At 31.7% G+C, this 25,406-nt stretch overlaps 2 protein-coding genes across 2 annotated transcripts in view; one reads left to right on the plus strand and one right to left on the minus strand.

The window, feature by feature from the left end:
* pio (piopio) overlaps positions 1–2,489 on the plus strand; it is a 58,379-nt gene extending 55,890 nt beyond the window's left edge. The window contains exons 9-10 of the mRNA XM_068765675.1: positions 590–727; positions 1,070–2,489. Coding sequence (XP_068621776.1) covers positions 590–727; positions 1,070–1,267 — 336 coding nt within the window. The 3' untranslated portion in view covers positions 1,268–2,489. The remainder of the gene's footprint in view (positions 1–589; positions 728–1,069) is intronic.
* A 2,719-nt stretch (positions 2,490–5,208) lies between these two features.
* Nadk2 (NAD kinase 2, mitochondrial) lies at positions 5,209–25,301 on the minus strand. Its single transcript, XM_068765930.1, has 12 exons — positions 25,179–25,301; positions 16,968–17,109; positions 15,322–15,486; positions 12,259–12,360; positions 11,701–11,809; positions 10,658–10,767; positions 9,117–9,240; positions 8,098–8,231; positions 6,902–7,041; positions 6,475–6,600; positions 5,671–5,830; positions 5,209–5,474 (listed from the first exon to the last, which is right to left on the minus strand). Exons 1-11 carry the CDS (start codon positions 25,225–25,227, stop codon positions 5,712–5,714), a joined length of 1,320 nt encoding a protein of 439 aa, XP_068622031.1. The 5' UTR covers positions 25,228–25,301; the 3' UTR covers positions 5,209–5,474; positions 5,671–5,711.
* Between the last annotated feature and the right edge of the window lie 105 nt (positions 25,302–25,406).

Raw genomic sequence — 25,406 nt, forward strand, 5'->3', positions numbered from 1 at the left:
GTTAGGTTTTATCCTGATTAATCCGACACCTGTATCGGTCATAAGGACAAAAAATAAAATAAAGTAAAATCCCTAAGGAAGTAAACGGTAAAGTAAAATGAAAAAAGTAGGAATGATAACAAATGTAACCAAAATAAAAAGGTTCTGCCATTGGCGGCTAAAGAATTACCGGTTACTTCTGTGCTTGATACAGACCTTACCTACTAGTAAAAGGTAATAAAGGTAATAATATTTGACAAGGATATACACTCTCCTACTTTCACCTTCCCTCTCTCATCCTTCATATTTTCTATCATTCAAAATACAGCAATGCTCTTACCCATTTCAACTTCGCAAGCCACTCCATAAACGGGACAGCAAGTAATTGCGTGGACCACGATCTGGTCCACCGTTGGGTCACAGATACACGACGGACTCCCTTCGACCTAAAACATTTGGTCCACTCGTGTCTAGCTCCCCTGTGTGCAACACACAGTTTGCAGTCTCGGCGACCGGAAATAACTTCCTCGTTGTTGAAGTAGATATATATTATATAGGTATATTATGCTAGGTGTCACCTCATTCTGTATAAGGACGACTGTGATTACAGGAACCGTGTGCGCACAAGAAAGGCAAGCGTTTACGACGTCAGTCTGACGAAGGAGCGCCCGCCACCGTCGAAGTGTTCTCAGGCCTTTATGTCAACGAAGTCGATTCACCAGAGAATGACGATGTCACCAGCGAGAAGGTAAGGACTAAGAGTAAAGGACTTTCTTTTAGGAATCATTTTATGCAATTTTTTATGTGTGTTTGAAAGATAATTTTTTTATTATACTCAACTAATATTTTTCGAGTATGTATGTAGTATGAATATTCAAGTTTTTTAGCTTTATGGTTTCAGAAATATCGTGAAGAATCAGTACATAGATGAAACTGTCTTATATATCTTGAAATATCTAACAAAATGCTCCCAGTAAAATTCTAATTCTAACGTGAACTTACATTTGTAAAACGGGAAGTTCAAAACTAAAACCTTTTATTTTCAAAACATGTTTCTAGGTGTAAAAATCAAAAACGTAATTATTTGCAGAAGGAAGACGAGATTTGCATATCGCAGCGTAATTTCGCGATCGGCATTTGTATCGCCGGCGTGATTCTGATGGTGTGCGTGATCGCGGCCATCGCCTTCATACTGGCACGTCGTCGCAACCCCAAGACCTACTCGCGAACTGGCAGCTCGCTCTACAGCGGGCCCTACACCAATACTGGGTACTCGCACACCAGTTAAGCAAACTACACTTCTTCCTACGCGCCAATACATCGAATTAGATACACTTTCGTGTGATATTATTAGGATTGTGTTTAACTATTCAAATGATTTTAATCATTTTCCTCATATTGTTTTCTCAAAAGTATTTTCATTGTAAAAATTTCTCGAAAGTTTCATGACATTTTATAGTGACATATCATAGCTGTCTCAATTTAAGGGAACTTACAATAAGAGAGAAATCTAAGGAGTGGTTAGTGAGTGTGGGTATAATTTGAGAAATACAATTTTAAGTTTATAAAATTGTTGTGTTCAAGAACAACAACGATTCAGTCATATATTTAAGTTAGTGATTTACCAATAGTTTATTTTAGTGCTTAATACCATGGTAAATACTTAAAAGTGTAATATTTATGATTGTGATAAACGGTAAATCGCACGTGTCCGTCCTCGTTGGAATAATAATTATAATATAACATAAAGAAGGTTGCCTTACGTTACGTAATAAAGTAGACGCAATTTTGAAAACTAGTGGTAACAAATTACAATTAGTTTTTATTTACTGAAATTAATAACATATATGCCAGACCGGTATTTATAGTATTTACACAAATATATTTAAGTAAATTGTGTAAATATTATAAACCTAAAGTATTTTATTAACCTTCTTACTTAGGTCTTATAGCTTAACAAATAGTATTTATAACGTCAGTAGTTGCGACATACGAGTATATCACACGAAATGATGTTATAAAGAAGCCATAGTCAAATGCGCACGGTGGCGGTAACTTGTTTCATTTAAACGGTTTACGGTCACTTCATTGTTTATAAAGTTCCATCGCATATTTCATGGATATAGATTGCAAAAAACTTATTGGTTAAAATAGGTATTAGGTTGCAGTTGGTAACTTTGTGAACATATTTAGAAATGAAATCAATTTGAATGTAATCGTGGATGCCATATTTTGTAAGCTATTTTTATAGGATTTATGATGGTATACTGCCAGTAATCCGTCCGACGTCGGTGCTATAATGTATCTGGGCTTATATTAAGTTACTTTTATTCCGCTTACATTCCTGTAATATGTAACAACGAATTTCGATATTTGTTTCATAACTACTCCATTGTTATTTTTTTATTTCGTCTAACTTGATTTTACTAGGTTTTTTAATACAATGGGGTTCTGGAACGATATCGAATGTTTGTAATAGTGTACGAATTTTTTTTAACAAATATACTGACTTCGAAAATTATTTGTTTTATTTCATAAAAATATTCAACTGTATGCACACAAAATGTAATCAATAAAATTGTTACACTGACAAGGCGGACAGACAAGCGCTCTTGTTATGGTCATCGAGACGTTGAGTGGAAGCCTTGAAAACTAACAGAATGCTTAATTTTGCTATAAATATAGAATAATCGTTCGTTCTATACTCAAATTCCACAAAACTTAAATTATGCCTGATTATGATATTTAAATATTAGCTAGGAATATTTATTTTTCAATGACCCAGGATGCAGACAGCACCTAACCCATCCTTTTAGAAATCTATGCAGGAGACCTATGTACGGCAGGCAGTACGGCTAAAATTATTATGATAAATCATTTGTAACAACTATATTTACACAACACAGTAATTTCAAATTTCTTATGAATTTATAAACTGAATAATTAAATGTATTGATATAAAAGTAACTTGTGTTGAGAAATAAATCGCATATTTGCCAATACTTTTCTATATAGTAACGTAGTTCAAATAGCCCTCGTAATGTTGGTAATAGTCGGTCAGGTGTAAATACAACACAAAATAAATAAAACAAATTATCAAGTTACATGTCTTTTATAATATCTTAACAGAAACTAAACACAGAACGATAATATTGATTTACCTACGTCAATAAATAGTTTTATCAATTACAAAAGTATATTTCTGATACAATTACTACCAATTTTTGGTTAAACTAACGTTCTAAAACAGTGATTTCCTGTTTTTTTATTGCATTCAACTTTCAAAGATTTCAAATTTTGAAAAAAATCGATAAGGGTTTAAAGCCAGTAGTAACTAATAATCATTAAATAACAAAAACACTCATATTCATAAAAATTACTAGCTATTACCAGCTTTATTTGTCGAAAACACGTAATTTCGAACACCGCGGATAGATGGCACTAGTAGCCAAACTGCTCAGTTGAGTCTGCAATTAATTAATAACCAAAATCGAGTGAAGATCCGATACATATAATTTTAAAATTTTATTAAATTCAAAAGAGCTGCGACGTTTCAAGAATCACTGTTCTAGAACAATGCAATAAATTTAACAAAAAAGAATAAGATGATTAGCAAAATAATCTGAAATTACAGATATAAATTTACTTTGTCTATATCATATTAAAGATAAAAAAATTAAGTAAAAAAAGTACAAATGTTAAAAACTGCATGCTAGAACATTCCCAAAATTTTCAATGTAAGATATCAAACAACAGTCTCATAACGATCAACATTTTCAAACATAGCTTTAATATTAACTTGAATAGCGCTATCTTTAAATACAATAACGCGAATGCGAACTTTTATTTCATGAATCTTAATATCCCATTCGAATTGTCGCCGGTACTTTATTACGAATTAAATATATAACGTAGCATATTAAGGAACATTACGTAAACTATTTTCAAATAAATATATCAACAGTTATTCGGAATACTTATATGACAAGTAACGCACTTGGATCCTTAATTATATAATATAAAAACATTTTCCTTAAAATCTAACCTCAGTCTTAATCTAATTGTAATAATGAAGTGACACTGGATTATTATTTTAGAAGCTCATATAATGCAATACAATAAATCTATCTTACATAATATATAGCTTTTAGAATTATAGTATTCTCTTACTGTGAAGATATAAGGCAACAGACAATAATAGTATATAGACCTTTAACAATCCGCATTGGGTCGGGGGTCACACTTATGATATAGAACTACCGAGATCGCTCCTATTCATGCTTTTTATTCCTCGGTCTCCATCCCCACCCCCTACATTTTCGTAAGGCACGATACAGCGATTTCGATAACGCTATAACTATCCACATCGTCTTAGTTACTTAGCCGCTATTGGAAAACCCTATTAGATGTCTTTAAGGGAATGTATGCCCATATTGGATTACAAGTTTAATTTTTTTTACATCTTACGCAAGAAATGTATAGGTGAAGACGTACACCTCGTTCATTTCTAAACGTCGTGCCAATCTCAAGGCAGTCTATCCCTTGATTTTTAGTGACTTTAAGATCTGGTTTAACCAACCCAATGCGCATTGGTGGATATATCTGTCATCATATGCGTATTTTTCCATCGTTTTTAAATGGTACAAATCAAAATTACTTTATATATAATGGTATCCTAAATATAGATTATCACTTTAACTTAACAATATTGATAGTGTGATGTAATATATTAGTTACAAATTGATAATGCCGTATGATTATTCCCCTATTTCAAAATTAATTTATCAGAAGATTTGTATTTTATTATGATCAGTTAGAAATGAAATTCCTTGCAGATAGAACCCACTCTTTATGTTTTATCTCAACAATACGGTCAACTACAAAAGGCAAACATATTGTGGTCTGTCTGTTACTTTAGTGCAGAATCCTGGTTAGTTGACAATCTGCATTCATCACTTTAAGACATGAGTTATTAGTCTTGTTTGTTGTATGTTTAATAATCACTACACTTTATTCGCTCAAGTCAATGTAGCGCTCTTCCAACCGCACAATTAAATGCAAGTAAAAGAGATAGCAAATTACAGGTCAACAATTTTTAAAAAATTTAAAGATACGTTTACACGTGACCATTTTTATAAATTGCGTGCAAGTAAGAAGATATCTAATTTTAATATTTTTTATCATCGTCACATCAAACTTGAATCAATGAATGAATAACTTGTGCGTGCAAACGATGCATACACATGTAAACGCATCCTTAACTCGTTATCTACTGTCAGTATCAACTCCGTCTGGCAATTACAGAATAGTCCTTACACATCTAATCAGTACTGACATAAACTGTGGTGGTCAACCACCGGGTTGACATCTTGTTAAAACACCCGCCACCAGTAGTTTATTAACATATTTCCCGTTGTCTTCTACGATAAGGAATTATAGTGTCCCATACGTCTCTTCCATCATTTCCATAACTCTTAATCTCTTTTGGAGGTCACCTGTGAAAATAACTTTAGTTAAAACAATTTAAAGCAGGCGAAATATTGGTATAACGTACATATTATTTTTAAGTATCTTTTTATCGCAAACATACATAAAAACTAGAGTAAAATAATTATTTTAATACTCACTTCTCCTGTTATATTGGAAACCTATGTGTCTTATCGCTAAAATGAGAATGAAATAATCACTAACCTCTGGTGCAAAGTGCATCATCTTCAACATCATTTGTCTCTTCAATACGGCAAAGCATCGTCCATATGTACTGTCATGAGTGAATCTTCTGGGTGTATTTCCAATTGGGCTTCGGTTCCATCGTTGAACGGAAAGGATACGCTGCCATCAATAACCAAGCCTGTAAAATTTATTGTATTTATTTTATACATTTTAGAATATCTTGTCTTAAATGTAACTATAGAAGAGATGTCATATTGTACACAATGAGGTGTTGGGATTGCCAACAAAATTAAATTAAGTGTGGAGGAAAAAGAAATACTTATTAGATGGCGTTAGTGTGCAAAATCTTATGATGTAATGACCATTGCATCTTGTCGTTTTTAACCATGACTTAAAAGCGAGCGAACGCTTTAAAATTCTGTTGAAGCAGATCGGTATCTGTAAACTTTGTTTTATTTTAGAATTATTCCAAATGAGAGTAAACCAATTTTATTATAATTAAAGCTATATATATAAAATTAAGCTTAGAATTAATTACATACATTTTTTTAAATAATGAAAACTTCCACACTACTGTTCCGACTCCTTTAGCGCGTACCCCGCCACTTCTAGTAATACCGGCAGCGATGCCTGGTATACAGTGCAGAAGTTGCCCAACTTGAGGTTTAGTGTGACAATGTTAAGCGAGATCTACTCATTGAATATAATAGGCTTCAGGAGCACTGTATCACCTCGGTAAGATTAGAAATGGCGAAGGAAAATCCAGTAACGTATACATCATTTAGGCGATAGCAAGTGTGGTGTGAAAGAAAGGGCGCTTACCTGCGTCAGTGCAGTGCGAGCGAACGCGCACGGCGGCGGCGCGGTCACGCACGCGCAACCCGCGCGGTGCCGGCCACTCCTCGAATGTGATGTATTCGCGTACAGAGTAGGCCAGCTGCTCCGAATCTACAAATTGAAAGCAAATATAATCAATAGTCTATTTTATCAGAGTACCGGACCGAACCCATACCGCTACCCAAATACCATTTGCAGATTCCGCGTATCTGGGCCAGCGGGGTGCAGAGGCCCGGACACGCGGAATCTGCAAATGGTATTGGAAAGCCGCCGAAAGCTCTTAGATCGCTTCGGCGGCTTACTTGTAAAAATTTACAAATTCCATGTAAGGTAGACAAAATCCTGGATTTTGGGAATTGCGAGTAAGCTTTTCAAATCGAATCGAATCGAATCATTATTTTGTGAAAGTTACCTGGTGCAAACATCAGCTTCTGATTGTATCTCTCAGCCACCTCCCGGGCGCGCTCAATACTGCTTTCCAACTTCACATCAAACTCCTCGCCCAATATCTTCATCAGTTCCAACACTGAATGCGTTCGCAAGCAATTTATACTGTAAACAAATCCATCAATCCAGTAAATAAATTTATTACCTAACTTTAACCGCAATATTAGCAAAAAAAATATTTATTTAATGTTTGAAGGATTAGCAACTCCACGTCAATTCATAAAACGTCAATCATAGCAACCTATGTTGATGATAGCTTGGTGAAATAAATATCGTAACAGCCCGAGCCGAGACCTCGAAGGGAACATTTGCGCTTAATTATTGTAGAGCTCAGATTTTTGCATCTTCAGACCTGATGAAGGTCTAAATGCCAACTGCCAAACAACATTATTTAAAATGCAAAAAATCGTTGGTAGACACGGAAAAACTGCCCAAGAAATTTGATCAGGCAAAAAACCCTTCATGCCATGTAAAACCATAGAGTGTATGAAAATGCTATGGACCCGTTATTTGTTTGGCTTAGTGTACTATAGCGGTCAACGTTCCTAGATATAACACATCATCCATGAACACAAACATAATATTAGGTCGATAGAATAATAACGTTTAGGTATCTGGTTTTTGCATAGTCTGGTATCTAGTTCCAAAATAAAGTAAGTAATGTGTGTGAGTATGTAAATGTGTGTGTATGAGTGTTAAGGGTTGAGTGCGTCAGTGAGTTTGAATTTGTGTGATATACAATAATTACAAAATACACTTATCGAAAAAAATATCGTTCTTATTTTCTAATTTACACTATGCATAGTAATATTGTTAGTAAATGAAACAATTTACATTATTTTTGTTTTAGACTTTAGTGCAAATGTAATTGTTTTAAACAAATGTTATTTTCACTGGGATGCTTTGTGGTATTCTATATTTAATTAGATTACAGCCTAACACTCCTCATTAACTACAGACGAGTGTTTTAATTTATTCTAGTTTGAGAAAAAAAAGAATGAATGAATTGAATGAATGAAAAAAAAAAAGAATTTAGTATTTTCTTAAAATAAAATTCTCTCCCTCTCTCTTCTCTCCCTCTCTCTCTCTACTGCAACACTTTTATCTACATATAGACACGGATTTATTTCGAACCCATGGAAATGTGCAACAGTATATCACCTGAAATGCCACGAAGTGCTTCCAGTGCCGGTCGTAACACAAAGGCCGGAACTCTTCGTGTGCGTCCATTTGCCGTTATCTATTTGCAACCGCAACAACGATACTCTGGACGTCACACTCTCTCCTATGAACACCTTAAAAAGAAAGAAACGGATATTCAATGTTTACACCATGAAGTAGTCATAACATGGACATACGTTTTTTTAGTAACTAAAATAGGCAGCTCTTTTATTCTTTTTTACAACAATCGTCACTTATCGCACTACCGAAATCGTAGTACCGCGCCTTAAATATACAAGCGGGGAGAAAAAAGGAGAATAAGCCGCTCTATTCCTGTACTCAGTCTTCAACGTTCGCGTTAACGGCGCTCAAATCCTTTCCTCGACCCCACCTCGCCTCGCATACCCAATGCGCGGTACAGCGGTTTCGGTCGCACTACAATGACTTATACCCTGCGTAATTTTATTATGAAATTCTGTATTATCATGTGATTTATTTACCAAATTTGCCGTAATTGTCTTCGCCTATTTGGAACGTTGCATGTAAACTATTATAGCTAATGTCCGTTTGTTCACTTATTACTTATTAGTTCGTTACAAATGAGTTAAAAAAATGCCGCATGCGTTTAGCGCCCGATCATAGTTGAAAATGAACGCTCGTGTAACGTAAGTGCGATCTTTTCTATATTAAAGGTCGCCACTATATAATTGAATTGAAAACTTTACACCACAACTATTCCGTCAGAATTTGTACCACCAGAAAATATTTGCCGGTCGCATTTCAATAGAAGAAATAGATTAATGTGACGTGTCTGAGTTATCACATTATTTATTAATACAATGTGAAATATATAAATTAAAGTTGTGATGCCAAACACGAAAGTTAAAAAAGAAATCTAAAGTTAAAATATTTGTAAAGTTGACCTAAATATATATACTACATATGTATATATACTATTTGTTATTTTAAAAAAAAATGGATTGATATTGTCAGTTTTGATTTTATATTATGAAAGTTACCTCGTTAAGTGCTAAAAATGGCAAAACTTTAGTCGTTAAAGTTGTACTCGCTTCAGCATTCGGCTGCTCCTGTGCCTTCGCATGAGAATCTTGTGTGTCGTGTACATTTGTCATCGGAGGGTATCTAGAACAAATAAACACATATTAATTACGGCGATAAGCAGAGAATTTTAATATTTTAATGTATATTTACCTAAAACAATTTTTGGTAAGAAAATAAGAAGGTTAAGTAAACAAATAGAACTGATTTGGGAGCCATATTCATGTCATTACAAAAAGGTTTAGCTATCCATAGATACAAAAGTGCTTTCCACATCAAGCCACCCATAAATAAAAAAACAAACAGCCCATAAATTTCAGTAAATATGCATGCAATATCTAATCTCCTGCTTTAATCATAAAAAAAAAAATAAAATAAACTCTTATTTTGTATACTGGGACATATAATGCATGTATATTTATTTATCGACATACTGAAAATAAAATTAACAATAAATACTGTATATTTATTGAGAATTTTATTTCAAAGAATTTATTTCATATTAATATGAAAGTTGGAATGATTTTTATTTAAACAAAACATTTAGTAAGTAAAAGACATTCAATCAGTGTTGACAGAGTGCTTTAAAATGAAACACCTATATTTATTTAACAGATATGGAATTGATGTGTGTTTTAATATGACGGTTTATCTTATCATAAATCTACCAAAACAATTTATGTTAAAACAAATTTCCATAAGACAATTCACGGAATGGAAATGTCAATAAGCCACCTCTAATCATACTATTTCAGACAAGTGCATAATTTTTATAAGGCTATATAAACAACAGTCAATACAGACGAATTTCGAACTCAACATTAAAAATATTCATAAGTTTATTAACGTAATAAAATACATTTCTTTTATAACAAGATTTGTTTCGCGTTATAATAATACGCGTTATATGAACATTCATATACAAAAGATTCATGTTTGACTTTTCTAAATAAAGAGAGTTTATAAATTGATGAAAAGGTATATAATTATCGAAATGTAAGTTTTATTAAATATACCAATTTAAATTAAAAATAACCACAATTTCAAACCAATACAAAGCGTAAACGGCGGCTAAATTAATTTTGAACTTTACAAATCACTATAAAATTGTATTTAAATTTATATATTATGGCCACCAGTATTACATTTTTTACGACGTCCATGAAATCGTGTAATATAAGAAGTCACTATAAAAGTACTGTATTAAAGTACATTACAAAGTAAAAGTGTTATTAAAGTACAGTAGATATTGATACACCTTCAACCAATTCAATAACTTAAGAAATCAAACAAATGCTTGATATTACCAATGTAAATTCTTTCTTATATTGGACTTGACAAAACGAAATGGTGGTAACCTCTACGGTAAGCGAACAACTGAAATTAACATTTCATAATTGCTAAACTATATAGTACATAACTTTTATATCTCAATTACTATTGAAAAAACTCGAATTTATACTAATAAATGGTCGTACAAATAATTGATCGTCGAGCTTACCTGCAGAAGTGCAGGGTGTGCAGGTCTACGGGCGTGATGGTGTCGAGAAGCTTCGCCTCACACGTGATGGTGGTTCGTATCCTGGAACGACGCATCAATCTGAACCTGCCCTGAACATATATCAGGTGTATATTATTTGAATACATAATATATATCAAAATACTACAACTACTCTTTTAACGCTGGGATCTAGTGCTTACACAGTTATTTACAAAAGGTATTTTATAGTTTAAAAAAGTTAAAAAAGCCATCACGAAAGAACTGATAATTTGATCGTACATACACGCCGAGAAATTCATGAAAAACTTCAAATAGCTTTAATATCTAAGTCCCTGAAAATTTTTTTTAAACATTTCTAATGTCTTCATTGTTTTTAATTGTTATTCCTAGATCTTGATTTTTACATACTCTTCCTTAATATTATATAGCACTGAACACCAATCCAAAATATCATTACTAGAGAAATTAAAACTATAAGACGCTTTGTGCCTAGTGTAGAAATTTTTGTTAAGCAGTAACTTTTGTTGAAGTTTTGATTTTACAAGCACAAAATTTATTACTGTCATCATTTTATACTGTTGACTTCTTGAGTATATTTTTATAAATTTTCATAACGTAAGAACACTCTTTGTTATTGACATTGCTTTCACCTAAACTTCTTTAAAACAACTAATTCCGAGAACACCCTCGGAAACCTGAACTCGGGCCCTTATATTAGATATTTATGTAAATTTTAAGGTCGCCGAGTTCCTGGCTCACTTGGGTAACCGTTCCATGGTATACACTAAACATTCGAGGATACTCCAAAGTGCCCAACTTCAGCACAATCAGATTTTATAAAATTTGAACTTAATCACATACATATAAAACGTATGGAAATATCAAATTATATTATCGTTTAAGAACTGTGTCGGATTTTTGATCACAATAATTTATTAGTTTATTTATATCGAAATTAATTAGCAAAAGATACTCTATCGGAATGCGAAAGGCAATGTAGAACAAAGTCAGGCGGGACAAGTTATTTAATAATTTTCAAATACCTCCTTCAAGGCATGCAGCGCACCCTTGACGTCATTAGAGCACCATGTCGGCAAACAGAGACGACCGACAGATTTGTGCGGTGCGCTGTTGAAACCTATCACTGGTTTGCTGAAAATTAAAAAAAAAAGAATATTAATAATTCGTGTAAATTAAAATACTTTTAGCACTATCCTACTGAAATCGATGGAAGCATGGTAGATTAACAAGGAGAGGTAAAAAAAACTTTCCACTAAGAAAGTGATTCGTGTTGGCAATTATAATGATACGGAAACCGCTGTACAGTGCCTTAAGTATTAGTAAATCTTAGTATTTTAGTATGAAACAGGGAAGTATCAGCCGTTCGCGACTGCGGCGCTTATCCTCGTTTCCTAGGAGACAGCGAAGTCAATAAAAATTAAAAAAAAATTATAACTAGTTTCATTGGGCAGATATTAATCACATAATTTCAAAGATCTTGTGTGCAGAATGAATGTGGTTACAAAAAGTAAGTATTTTAGCATGCCTTTCAATAGCAAAGTTACAACAAATTCCATTCAAACAATAAATGTTCAACTTACTTGGCATCTCTAACTCTGGAGGCGGCGAGCAAAAAGGTACCATCCCCACCGCATGGTACCACCACATCACACCAGTCAATCAACTCGTCGTTGTATGTCAACCTGATAATGAAAAGATGGAAAACAAATAACATAACTTAAACACTCTTTGATACGCTGTTAAGCTGCACTGAGTTATACGGAGTTAAGTAAGGGAAATTTTGATTATTATAATCAACTATATGGCATTTTAGAATTTCTTCTTGCTATTACGATAAATGTTTAGTGATGGAAATGAAAAAAGAAAGAAGATTTTCGTTATTAGCTTAGCTTAAAATTCTCTTTATGTCTCCCATAGATTTACAGGAACCAGTTGGAAGCAGACCATCCAGCGTATTCCGTCGACCTTAATAAGACTGTCTAATATATGTATGGACATCTTACAGAATCAGACAAATTTTGCGGCGGCGTTATTTTGCGGAAGTCCATCCTAAGTGAGAAAAAAACCAATATATAGCTACTTCCGCCAATGAAGCAGTAGTCGTGCAATAAAGTGCACCGCCCGCCAGCCCGCTGACAAATGCACATGCGGCAAATAATGCGTTTCACACAACTACCACCGTTAAATCACTCAACACGTGTTTTACCCCTCCGCGAGGCATCCTCAAGAGTAATGTTACATCGATTAGTGCGAAACAAGACTCTGTGTGTGCACTTTATTGCACGACTACTACTGCATTGGCGGAAGTAGCTATATATTGGTCCTTTTCTTTCTGATTCTATTACTTTTATTCGTCTACGAATCATTTTCTGATTCGATCTCGTCGAGAAGTCCCCAGCATAACGCTCTCCATGACCTGGTTCTCCTGGTTTTAAATTCTCCATTGGTAACACACTTTGCTACTAGTCTTTCTTATTAAGACACTACCCTCAATACAACATTAGAGATGTTTCAAATTTTTCCGAACGCTTTCCAGGCAAATTGGATTCGACGATTGCAACGACCAAACATCATTTGCTGATCCTAACGATAGTAAAATCAAAATGTAAAATCTTGATTCACAGGACTTAATTACTTTACATCAATCATATTGATCGAATAAAATAAAACTTTTTTTAAGATGTATGTAACACGTTTAAAAAACTTTACTCACAATAATTCGTTTATCGGTGTATATATTATAGTAACACAAAAAGATGTACAATGCATAGACAACATGAATATTAAATTAATTACGCGATCCTTAAAAACAAACGTATAATTCATAATGAAAGATACAATAACGGTAAGATAATATTATAAAGCATTACGTCTTCTATTCTGTAATTTTCAAATGTAAATAAAATAATAAAAAATGACGGCTGCATATTTGTTCTATCCTTACTATCCAAACATATTATCATTGACCTCAATTTATAAATCTGTTATTGTTTTTGCAATTCCTTGCAATCTATATATAAGTCATATAGGATTGTTTATTTATAGTTTATAACAATCGTACAATATACTCTGACAAGATCATGAACTGAAGGTTGATTGATTGAATCCTAGAGTTTTCCTTTCAATAATAATTTGATGTCACTGCAAATTTTTGTCTTTATTATTGAATAGTCTCTATTTCAATTTTGCTTTATGAGGAATACAAAAGTACATTTTGTACATATTGTATTTATAATGAAAAGTCCACGGCAATTGTCCATAAAGTCATAGTTTCTTTAGTTCATCATCATCACCATTTCAACCGCAGGACGTCCACTGTTGCACTGCGTATATTTCCAGTAAGACCGCTAAGGAGCTGCCTACATTTTGCCTCTTCCGTCCACCTTTACAAGGTCGTTAGTCCTATACTGCGCTTGCCAGTTCGTGGTCTCTCCGATTAGTCTCCGTCAATTGGTCGGACAAAATCTACACTACATTAGACACCGATCTTTATGCTACGTTCCAGGCCACGATGCCTAAGATAGAAGATACAAGATTATTCAAAGAAATCACCTCAAGAAGGTGAAGGAGGAATACCTTCTTCTTTTCAGCCGATGGACGTCCACTGCAAGGCATAGGCCTCGCTCGAAAATCGTGACGATGATCGGTCTGCCCACATTCAGCGACTATCCTACTTAACATTGTCGACCTAGTGGGGAGTCTATCCACACTGCGTCTAAGTGCTCGTGGTCACCACTCAAAAAACTTTCAGCCCCAACGGCCACAGTAATTATTAAATAATAATTAATTATTAAATAAATAAAGTAATAAAGTAATTATTAATTATTAAATAATCGATTCAAAAACAAATATTCATCGTACAAGATATAATAAAGCCACAGGGGACTGGAATTAACCTACACAGGAGGACACGGCGAGATAACCTTTGTGTCCGTGGTTATTTTTACAAAAACAACATTATTAATGACCGTCGTCACCAACCTTATCACGTGTTCACTGACCACGAAATTTTCACGCGTTACATATCAAAGAATTATTTGATAACATATGATTAAAGAGCGACGTATTAAAAACTACGTATTAAAAGACGGTCGAGCTACGATGTCAATAAATAATCATTAGATAAATTAAAATGGCAGCAAATAACATAAATACGGGAAGTCTATATGTATCTAGAAAATAACTTTAAATGGTCACCCTGTAAAGCGGTATTTTTAATATTCCGGAGTGGATTTAGGAACAGTCTAAATATGGACATCGATGATATGTTTTTTTACAGGACAACAGCACATATTGACCGAAACAATTAATTGCAAACTAAGAAATTCAGCACTAAATTGGACTCCCTGATAATGCGATCGCTAAATCCTTCGCTAAATTATTTGTAGGGCTATGTTAATAAGAATCTACAGAGATAATCGAATCGATTACAAGAAATAAGATAGAAACCATTGATAAAAGAAGCGATATCTGTATACGTGTACTTCTGTCACTTTTCCTAATGTAATATCTCCGACTATGAAAATCGGATAGCACTATATCTTTTTTTTATTTATCCTATATACGACATGTTAGTGTTTACACCTTGTGTATTTTTTCCGGTTTTTATCTAAATGAAATATGTACAGATATTAGATATTTACCTGCTGGCCATTTCCACTTGGTGTCCCATTTCGCGCAACCGTTTTGCTACATTCTCTTCAAACGCTTTCTGTTGCTTGTGGTTAGAGATCATGGAGTCAAAATCGGAACCACGCTTACGTAGCAACTTTTCTAATTCACCGTCCGATATATAATCGTGACAATGCCTGAAATAAAAAAAATGCTTTTAAATAGATATACTTTTTTATAGAAACTAGAATCCGATTGCTCTATAATGCTATAATTATAATTAGTTTTTCTATAATGGCACCCTTCATCTTTAATTTTATTTTGTAAATTGATTTGTTAAATATACGCCAGCCAACTGTAATAATATACTCAATTTATATATACATACTTATATAATTATTTTCGGATTACGAAATATACTCGTATTCGCCTCGTAAATGTTTTTTCAAACATTAAGATATGATTGAATGGAAAAAATATCCATGCGGAAGTATCTCTCTAACAAAACTGTACTGTCAATTAGTGGCGTTTAATCAAAAGTTGATTTTACGTATGTGTCATAAGGTTTATTTTCCATGTATAGCTTTTGCGGTCATTTTCATTGAGCACACTAAATTTATCTTTTCATGGATGATACATTACAACTGTTTAGATCTGGCCAATAAACACAGTAGTAGACACAATTATAAAAAGAATATCAGTAAAACATGTTCAAAAAAGTTAAAACAATAACTATACATTGTCGTTTACATATGTTATATTACAAGTTAAGTAAAAATTATGACTTCTTACTTTATTATTATAGTAAGATTAGGAATATACTGAAGCAAACAGTAACGTACGAGGCTCCTGGAAATAAATAACCCATTGGAAGTTATAACATACTCTCGAGTATATATATATTAGATATTAATTAGCAAATTTTAAGCAGAAACTTATTTTCTTACTTATTATATAATTTCAACTGTGGGTGGTCCACCACTGGACTTAGGTTTCTCCTATAGATTTCCCATAAGTGCAGTCGGAAGCGGCCTGCATCTTCCGACAACCTTTAGAGTGGACGTCTTATATTACACTTGCTGGGTTTCTGGTGTCCACTCTACCATTAAGCCACTGAAGCTTGCCAATTTGCTGGGCGCCATCTACGATCGCAAATCTCGGTCCTATACCGGAGGCCTACCCCTGCTCGTACGTGCTACATATATATAGTACACCAGAAGAAAATTTTAAACTTCAACAATCGCAAGCAGAATTCCTACATGTAAAATCCTACCGAGTTTCATGTTGGGTTTTTCTCTTATACGTTATGGTTCGACCAATAGTTAACTTATATTCAAGTTTGTGTAGTTGTGACAATCAAGATCAATGTTTCCCAATTATAAGGCCCACGCCCTTTAGGGGGGCAATTTCATAGTTAAGGGGAATAATTCGAAAATGGTTTCGACACGAGTTTAACACTTCCTCTTTATTACAAAAGTATATGTTATCTGTATGAGAATTTTTCACTTTGTTTGACACTTTTGGTATCACTTATTTGACTTGCGATTATAAAACCTATATTGATTCTTTGATATCGATACGGAGCACTAGAAATTTTAAAGTATCTGTAGTGACGTATAAAATTAAAAAAATTACTATTTTAAATGAACGTATATAAATATTAATATTGATCTTATACCTCTCATACTCGAATCTGGTAACTTTCGACACAATGAGACACTTATCCATTTTGAGCTGTGTGTTGCCATCTTTGGAGCCATGTCGTCGCGCAGAGGTGCTTGGCAGCAACCTTTCACATAACTCTTTTTTCTGACGTAGACCTAGACGAAATGATCACATTAAAAAAACTTGATATATCTGGACAAACTGAATGATGCATTTCAACAGAAAAAGTGTAATGTGTAATGCTAGACCTCATACAAATTTGAAATAGCCAAAAGATTTAACAGCTTAAATGGTATACATTGCCACACCCACTATATTCTCCAGATCTGGCACCTTCGGATTATTATTTGTTATTAATTTGTTTGATCACTGCAAAATTTTTGGACAGTCATATTTTTACCTCCAATGAAGACGGCAAAGATCACCTGGATTAATTTTTTGTAGCAAAGACCAAAATTTTATAAGCGAGGAATCATGCTACTATCACAAATAAGGCAAAAGTTATTGGATCTAAATGGTTAACATGTCATTTAATAAAATATTTATTCATTATATGAAGATCGCCTTTCATTTTCACCAAAAAAAAATTACTTTCCGAACAACCCAATATATCAAGTATTAGATCACATTTTTATATTATATAAAAAACAGGCAGTAAATGTAAACTTAATGCAACTAAGTATAGAGGATACCCAACTGACGTACATAACACGAGTGCAATAAAATTTGCAGTTTCTTTCTAGAACTTTACGTTATGAATTGATAAGAACAAGAATGTAAAAAAATGGGTCATTCGCCAGTTATTACTTTATAAATGTTAACATGATACTTTTTTGCTTATCGCACGACTCTTTATTTGTAAACATATTGAAATTAAATTTCTCCTACTAATTATTAATTCGTTCATGAATAATTTTTAAAACCTACTAGTATAGCATAATTGATGACTTTTAAAATCAATGTTTCAAAATACAATATGTACATGGGTATCAAACCTATGAAAATGTAAAAGGCTACTATTTTATTTTAAGGAATAATTTTGCATATTGTATGTATATAAAACTAATGATTATAAATGATTGTGAGTAACTTATGAAAAAATCAATGACACCAAAATACGAAATGATATTGTGAACAAACAACAAAAAATATTATTTCGACCTCAGTCGGTATTAAAATTATTTTCAATTTTGAAACAACGTCGAAGATCTGGTATTTGTACCTCAAAGCTAATCAAGTGTAAGCTTCACATACATAAGTATTCAATTAAAAAAAAATAAACTAAATAGCGATAATAACATTTATGTAATGTCATTTTAATGCAGAAATTTTACACCTTATTCGGTACGTAACTCTTAACGACCACTATTAACTAAATGCGCTGATTGTACTCGTCTGCTATTAAAAGAGAAGTAACTTCTTAGCATTGCATGGATGCACCATGCGCGTTCCAGACCTATCGTTGTAGACAGAATGGCTGGGTACGGTGGTCAGTACCTTTAAGGAGGCTTCCTTTAAATGCATTGGTGTACACTTTACTGCCTAGACTTCTCTCCATAGGGAGAATATATATTGCTATACATTTCTATATACTTTCCTATACACTATGCCTTTCTAGAAGTGAGATCAGGTTCGCTCTTAACAAGCCCAATTTATTCAACAAGTTAAAGATAAATTAATAAAAAAAAACTCAAAGAAAAAGCTATTAAGTAGATTCATCTAAATAAAAATAACAAAATTAAAGAACATGGTTTTCAATTTGATGTACAATAACTTTTTCAAAGATGATATTTACTTAATATTTTACATTACCTACTGCTTGACAATTTATGTACCTACAATACTTTTGACAATTTTAAATCGTAGTAAATTTGAAAAATGTCATGTTGATATTTTAATTAATATTCCTTTTCTTGTATAAAAAAAATTGAACATAATGTACATTAAATGCAGAGGTGAGTACATACATTAATCTTTCCAAAATTGACACTACACGAGTTTGTAAATTATAAACTTTCTGTCTGTGGCGCTTAGTAAAAAATACATAAAAATTAAAACTGATTGGATTAAATAATATATTGGGCGAATAAGCGATTAAAGACAAAACCGCAACTATCCAATCTTATCAACTTGATTTTTTAATTATCGAATTACTATTTGCTGTTATATCTGTGTTACATAATGTTTACGTGTTTTAAATAATGCTCAACTTTATATTCGTATGTTCAAAAGGCGAACACGTGTCTCTCTCAAAAACGTGGTAGCTTCAGTTTTACAAGTTACTATTCCATAGAATTAAAAGCCTTCAAGCTCTATGCGTCTCCGACATGGAGTGACTGGGTGTTATGGTCTTCTTTCGGAGGTAGTCACTTGGATTTAGCTATCTTCAATACGGGTTTAGCATTCCGAGAAGACAGAACCACCATGATTTTTAATTAAATGTCCCATCGTTTCAGCCGTAGTGCGTTCACTGCTGAACAAGGACGTCTCCCATAGTTTTTCAATAGGACCGTTTGGAAGGGACCTGTCTCAATCATTTTTCGACTTTCTTAATAATGCTTTCTCTGTCCACTTTATGAATGAACGTCCTACTACTACTTCGTTTGCCGGTTTGTGGCCTCCACTTCAGAATCTTAACACCCCATCGGCCATTTGTTCTGCGCGTTCTTTGACCTACTGTGACTTCGACTTCAAAATGAATCTATCTTTATAATAGAACAAATTGCGAATTCTGTTCTAAATGCCCTCGCTTACGAGGAAATGCAAAGAAAATATTTATCCGACAAAACCATGTATATACAAATGACATTGAAACGTAATACCTTATTTGCTTTTGACTTGTGTAGAACATCATTGTTAGCTGTAACACATTAATAAACATTACCATAACTTATACAAATATTCCTATATATTCCGTATTTAATAAATTTCTATTTATCAAAATATTTAATTGAATTTTAAAATAGTATTCATGGTTTAATTTTCGTATAAAACAATTTTAAAATCGAAGTCTTATTGGTAGAATAACCTTGGATGAAACATTCTAACATCATAATACACGTATAGATAATAAAAGGAATCTTTATACGCAAAATGATAGAACATAATTTATCAATAATCGAACAATAGAATAAATTCCAAAATTATATTTACGTTATCGTGTTCACATTGACATTAATTCGCGAATCGTCGATAAAAATAAACTACGCAATACAACTTTTTTAATAATAAATATACTGTCCTAATAGCCCAGAACAGAAGTTGACAAAAATATCATTTAAAGAATAATGAAACAAATATTTACTCTCTCGAATAGGCTTCGCTAAGTACTTTCAAAAAGTCAGGACTTTGATATCGTATATTTAAATGTGTGTCGGTACCTGCATAGTCTATTCATAGACTATTCTAGAAGTTCTCTATATTCGGAATGTTGATTCTATGGAGTAGACCCAGTTAAAAAATTCAGTAGTCACTGTGTTTTTTTTTAACAATTTTTTCCCGATTTAAACATACAATATATGTTTTTTTATTTATTTGTTTGCAATAGGTACGCTTACAGGTATAAGTTTACATTAGTTTCATATACAAAAAGTACAAAATTAAATAGATTTGCCTATTATAGACGATCACCTAAAATTAATAACTAAATAACACAGAAAACAATATTAAACGGCTCTCTTAATAATATTAAAAAAGACGAACACTCTATCGTATTGAAATTATTTAAAATATTTTTTTTTAAAAAAGGAGTAGTGCATTTTCTAATTTTATTTAAAAAAAAAGTAATCCTGAACATTGCCAGTTAGTTGTTTTATTTTTAATCACCAAAGAAAAAACTTATGTATTATATATAATTGGGGTGAGCAACCTTTTTAACCAATGGGTAAGTTTAGTTTTAAAAATTTTCGGCGAGCGTCACGTAAAGCACCAATTACAAATAATTTACTTATTTTATTCATAATAAACATTAGAATAAAAAAGTAAAGGCTGCGTGTTTGAACACGTCGTCGACAAGTAACTGGTCACAAACAAATTATTTAGGCTTAGTTTGTACTGTCATATTATAATTAATTTTACAACAATGTATGGATGGGGGGAGTAAGTCTATAAAATGAATTAAAATGATTAATGTTTGATTAATTAATGAACGCAAGCGGTCTAAGGCCCGCATGTTACTCATCCCTGTTGTATAACATGTCACCAAACTTTCTTATTATAATTCCTAAATCTAAGCTAAGATGTAACATCTGCTTCTCGTGAATAATGTAACTATACAATGCATATTATAATTTGATTACAAAATAAAATGTTAGGGCCCTTTCATATATCAAGTTTGTCATTTGATTCTTGTTAGCATTAAGTACATCAACTTATGAAGTATAGCTTGTCCTCACTGATTATATTTAATGAATTAAATAAACCATTTTTAAATGTTTTTATCTATCCAAAGAACGCCCCTGATAAAGTTCAAGTGTACACTTTCAGTTGTACATCAAAAGTTTCAAAAATGTTTAAGTTCAATTTTCAAACTAAATTTTATCATACCTTTCTAATTTGCCTGAAATGTTATGTGAGAAAGATGTAAATAAACATTATATGAGCCACACAAGAGCCCTGGTTAACTGACCTATGTAATAGCCCACACAGAAGGAACAATCTACAAACATATATATTAACAAGGTGATAACATAGCGGAATTTTTTCTTGTGATAATAAACCTATCTAAATATAGCTTTGTCCGGTAAAAAGTAGTTTTATATGTGCCTGTTAAGAGCAGAGTGTATCATGTCATATAAATGTGAAACATTTAATGGAATTTTATTAACAAATATTTACTCAATAGAGTGGACATGATTATGATAATGACCAATCAATTTGTAAAATTTTTCCTCTACATTATCAATGCATTTCTAAACTCGTGATCTAATTAAACATAGAGAGGTCAAAGAGTTGGTTACCACAAAACATAACCGGTTTTCCACAAGTTCTAAGATATAGAGAAATTTATAAATAGCAGATAGCATATCAAATAAATAACCAATATTTACTGGAGGAATCACTTATGTAAATGTTTGTTTTAGACATTTCACATTGCATCAGACTTTAATAAATAATGTATGTATAATTTTTATTCTCATTTATAAAATACATGGTTATATATAATTTTATGAGACCTGTAATTTGTTCACATGACCATTCAAAGAATATTCCATTAAATATTGATAGGGCTAATCTAGGTTGTCATATGACAACAAAAGGCAGTATTTTATACAATATTTTCATCTTTCATATACAGAAGGGCTTACATGGAAATAAACAAAACCTACATATAAAACTAGTAGTTATAATAGAAAATATGATGATTAAAATTCATTTATTATTTAGAATGCAAATAGATTTAGAAATTCGTGATATGGTTTATTGTAACGAACTGTCTGGTTACTATCCTGATTTCTACTTGACATTGGTTTATGGGATGCCACTGTTAATTATTATTCTGCACAATTAAACTAAACAATAAAAATAAATGATACCTATATATTTGACTGTGTGATACAGATTGTATCATTTAGATACACTTGCAATTGGATTATTATTATTAGATAAATAAACAGATTAGTGTTTTATCTAAGAAACTTAAGTGCAATGTCATTGAAATGTTATTTGTTTTTTTCACTTGCATGTGTGCTATTATTTGTATCTTAAAATAACAATAGTGCTTGACCTTACTTCAGTTTGCATTGTCATTCAGTACTACATTACATCAATTCACATTTTTATAATAAATAATGAAATGAAAGTTATGTATTTTTTAATAAACTTACACATATTCTCAATTATTTTCTATTATATTTCAACATTATTTAAAAGCAGAGGTAAGATATACTGATGCTTATTTACCCAAAGATAAAAGGTGTACTGTTTATATAAAGTACTTTTGTATAGAAAAAAGAGAATTAGCACATACATACTGGCTTCTGTGGAGGATGAAACTCTAAAACTTCCATTAGTTAATTAAAATATGGTCTGCCGAGAACAAATTTTACTAAATCTAACCAGCAAGAGGGGTTAAAGGGTTGATATAAAGATGCATTTACACAAACTTTTGAATCATCAATTGTTTTAATGTTAAAAAGTAAACTACCACCGGCTTGGAATGCTGATCTGCTAAGACCAAACGGCCAGACACTCAACAATTGTTGTTAAAATGAAAATCAACAAATTTTGATGTATACATTATTACATCAACCATGTAAATGAATCAACAAACCAAGTTCCTCACATTTTGCTGAACAAGAATTTTATAATAAGATTTATTTATTAATATACTATGAATTTTAGATTTAAAACTAAGAACAGGAAGATCTACAATATCTTGTGCAACTTTATTTTACATACATGATGAATGTAACTTTTTAAGACAAAATTTTGGCATATAAATAATGTTATAAAAATAACATTTTGATTTTAAATATTTGAGAGGGCTTTCATTAATAATGATGAAAATTTTCAAAATGTAACAATTACAGGTATAAAATTGGCTAGAATTATTTTTTTTCATGTTTAATATTACTCATAAAGGATTTTATGTAATTAGACCCACAAAAGACAATGCAGTGAACACTCAGTTTTACATAAATATATAAGATGCCTCATTACTTGCCATTGGATTCACTTTCTTTACACACTCCAAAAAAAATTTAATCATCTTATCCTATCCCGTTCATGTTAAATGTAATAATTAAACAAAAAGGACCTTTACAATTGTAGAAAATATATTTAATTATAATGTATATTTATGCAGGAAATGCACAAATGAGCTATTAAAATGATTAAACTCATTGATAAGAACTTGTTAATAGACATAAAGCATATCAGTTATACTTGAATAATAACCTTATTACATAATAATAGCAGAAGTATTAAGTTTATTATTAGCCATACTTCATTTATAATTATATTAATACAAATAACATTCACCATATTAATTATAAATTATTATTTACGCAATTTTATTATATGCCAAGGCTGAGTAGAGAGAACCTAAAAATATTTATGGTAAAGAGGTAATAATAATGTATCTTTAGAACATTGGGCTGTTGTTGCAATGGGACAAACAGCAGGTGGTGTTGGGCCAAGAATTTTTATTAATTAGTATTAACCTACAGTACAATTTAAGAAAAGTTAATTTTGTTTAAATAGGAACTTTACTTAATTCTTGTCCCACTCAAATAAAATTTTAGTTTTTAGACCACTCAATCTAGCAATAAGGAAAATAAAACATGTAAACATTGCATTTTGATGTGATACTGCAATGGAGAAAAATCTTGAAAAATTACTCCTTCCCTAAACATTTCTACAAATAACTGCTTTAACAAAACGTTATTGAAATCATAATTAAATATTTCATCATAATCAAATATAATATGCTACCATGTTTTCGTACGATTAATATTTTGATCTATCAAGAATAAAAAGCCACCATCAGAAGATTTTTTTTAAATATTACACTAAAAATTATGTACATTTAGTAATAACATTAAGTATTCAGCCAAAATCGAATATTGGTATCCAATAATAACAAGATGATTACATATGTAAATATTTAACTCCAGCACTTAATTTAACTTCTGTTATTAAATATGAATTATGAAAAATTACTTCTTCATATAAGATGTAAACTTGAAGTAGTTTTTTATCCAATTCTATTTTTTATAGGTCTTCATTATTTCTACCAACTTTTTAAGGCCAGGAACTCACATAAAACTTGTGTAAAACTTACTACATTTTTGTATAGGTCATAATTAATATCTCAAAAAGAACACTTTAATTTAAAATTTATCAATAAATACGTAAATATTTTTATTACCTATTATATAATGTTAGCTTTACGTTTTTTTTTCATAAAGACATAACAAATCATTACAGGTTTTATAGAAACTAGAGTTGTGTATTGATTTTAGTAAACAGGTCTACCGTAGCCGTAATGGCTATATAAATTTATAACCATAGGCTGTTTAAATTTACATGATTACAAATACAGGATAGTTTTGTATTAATAAAAGGTAAGAATTGTAATAAAAGATTGCATTATTGCATATTTTAGAATTTTAGAAAACAGGGAGAAAAATCCTTGGAATCATCAAGTGAAAAAATGTTTTGGCATAATTAAATATTGATGTCGTTAAACATTTTTAACAAAATATATATGTAAAATACTTACGACGTAATCCTTTTGCTATTGATACTGAAAAGTTGTTTAACACTGACATGGCATACGAGATTCCTTAGTTAATTCACAGAAATTGTTTTACTCCTATCACTATTGAACAAACGCGTTGAAACATCGACGATTAATAGTAAACTGGAACAACTTCAGTCATTTATCAATAACAGAGACGTCAAATCTTAATACAGAATATAGAATAACATTTAAGCGATACATTTTTTT

This window comes from Battus philenor, unplaced genomic scaffold (genome assembly GCF_028537555.1).
Source record: "Battus philenor isolate CCGP_79_NKW_IND1 unplaced genomic scaffold, ilBatPhil1.0.hap1 SCAF_20, whole genome shotgun sequence".
NCBI lineage: Eukaryota > Metazoa > Arthropoda > Insecta > Lepidoptera > Papilionidae > Battus > Battus philenor.

Excerpts from the sequence above, each read along its gene's own strand:
- Nadk2 (XM_068765930.1), bottom strand. The coding sequence starts at position 25,227 with ATGTCAGTGTTAAACAACTTTTCAGTATCAATAGCAAAAGGATTACGT. Across the intron at positions 12,361-15,321 it reads CAAGTGGAAATGGCCAGCAG|GTTGACATACAACGACGAGT; the intron begins GTAAATATCTAA and ends TTTCATTATCAG. Across the intron at positions 11,810-12,258 it reads TCCAGAGTTAGAGATGCCAA|CAAACCAGTGATAGGTTTCA; the intron begins GTAAGTTGAACA and ends TTTAATTTTCAG.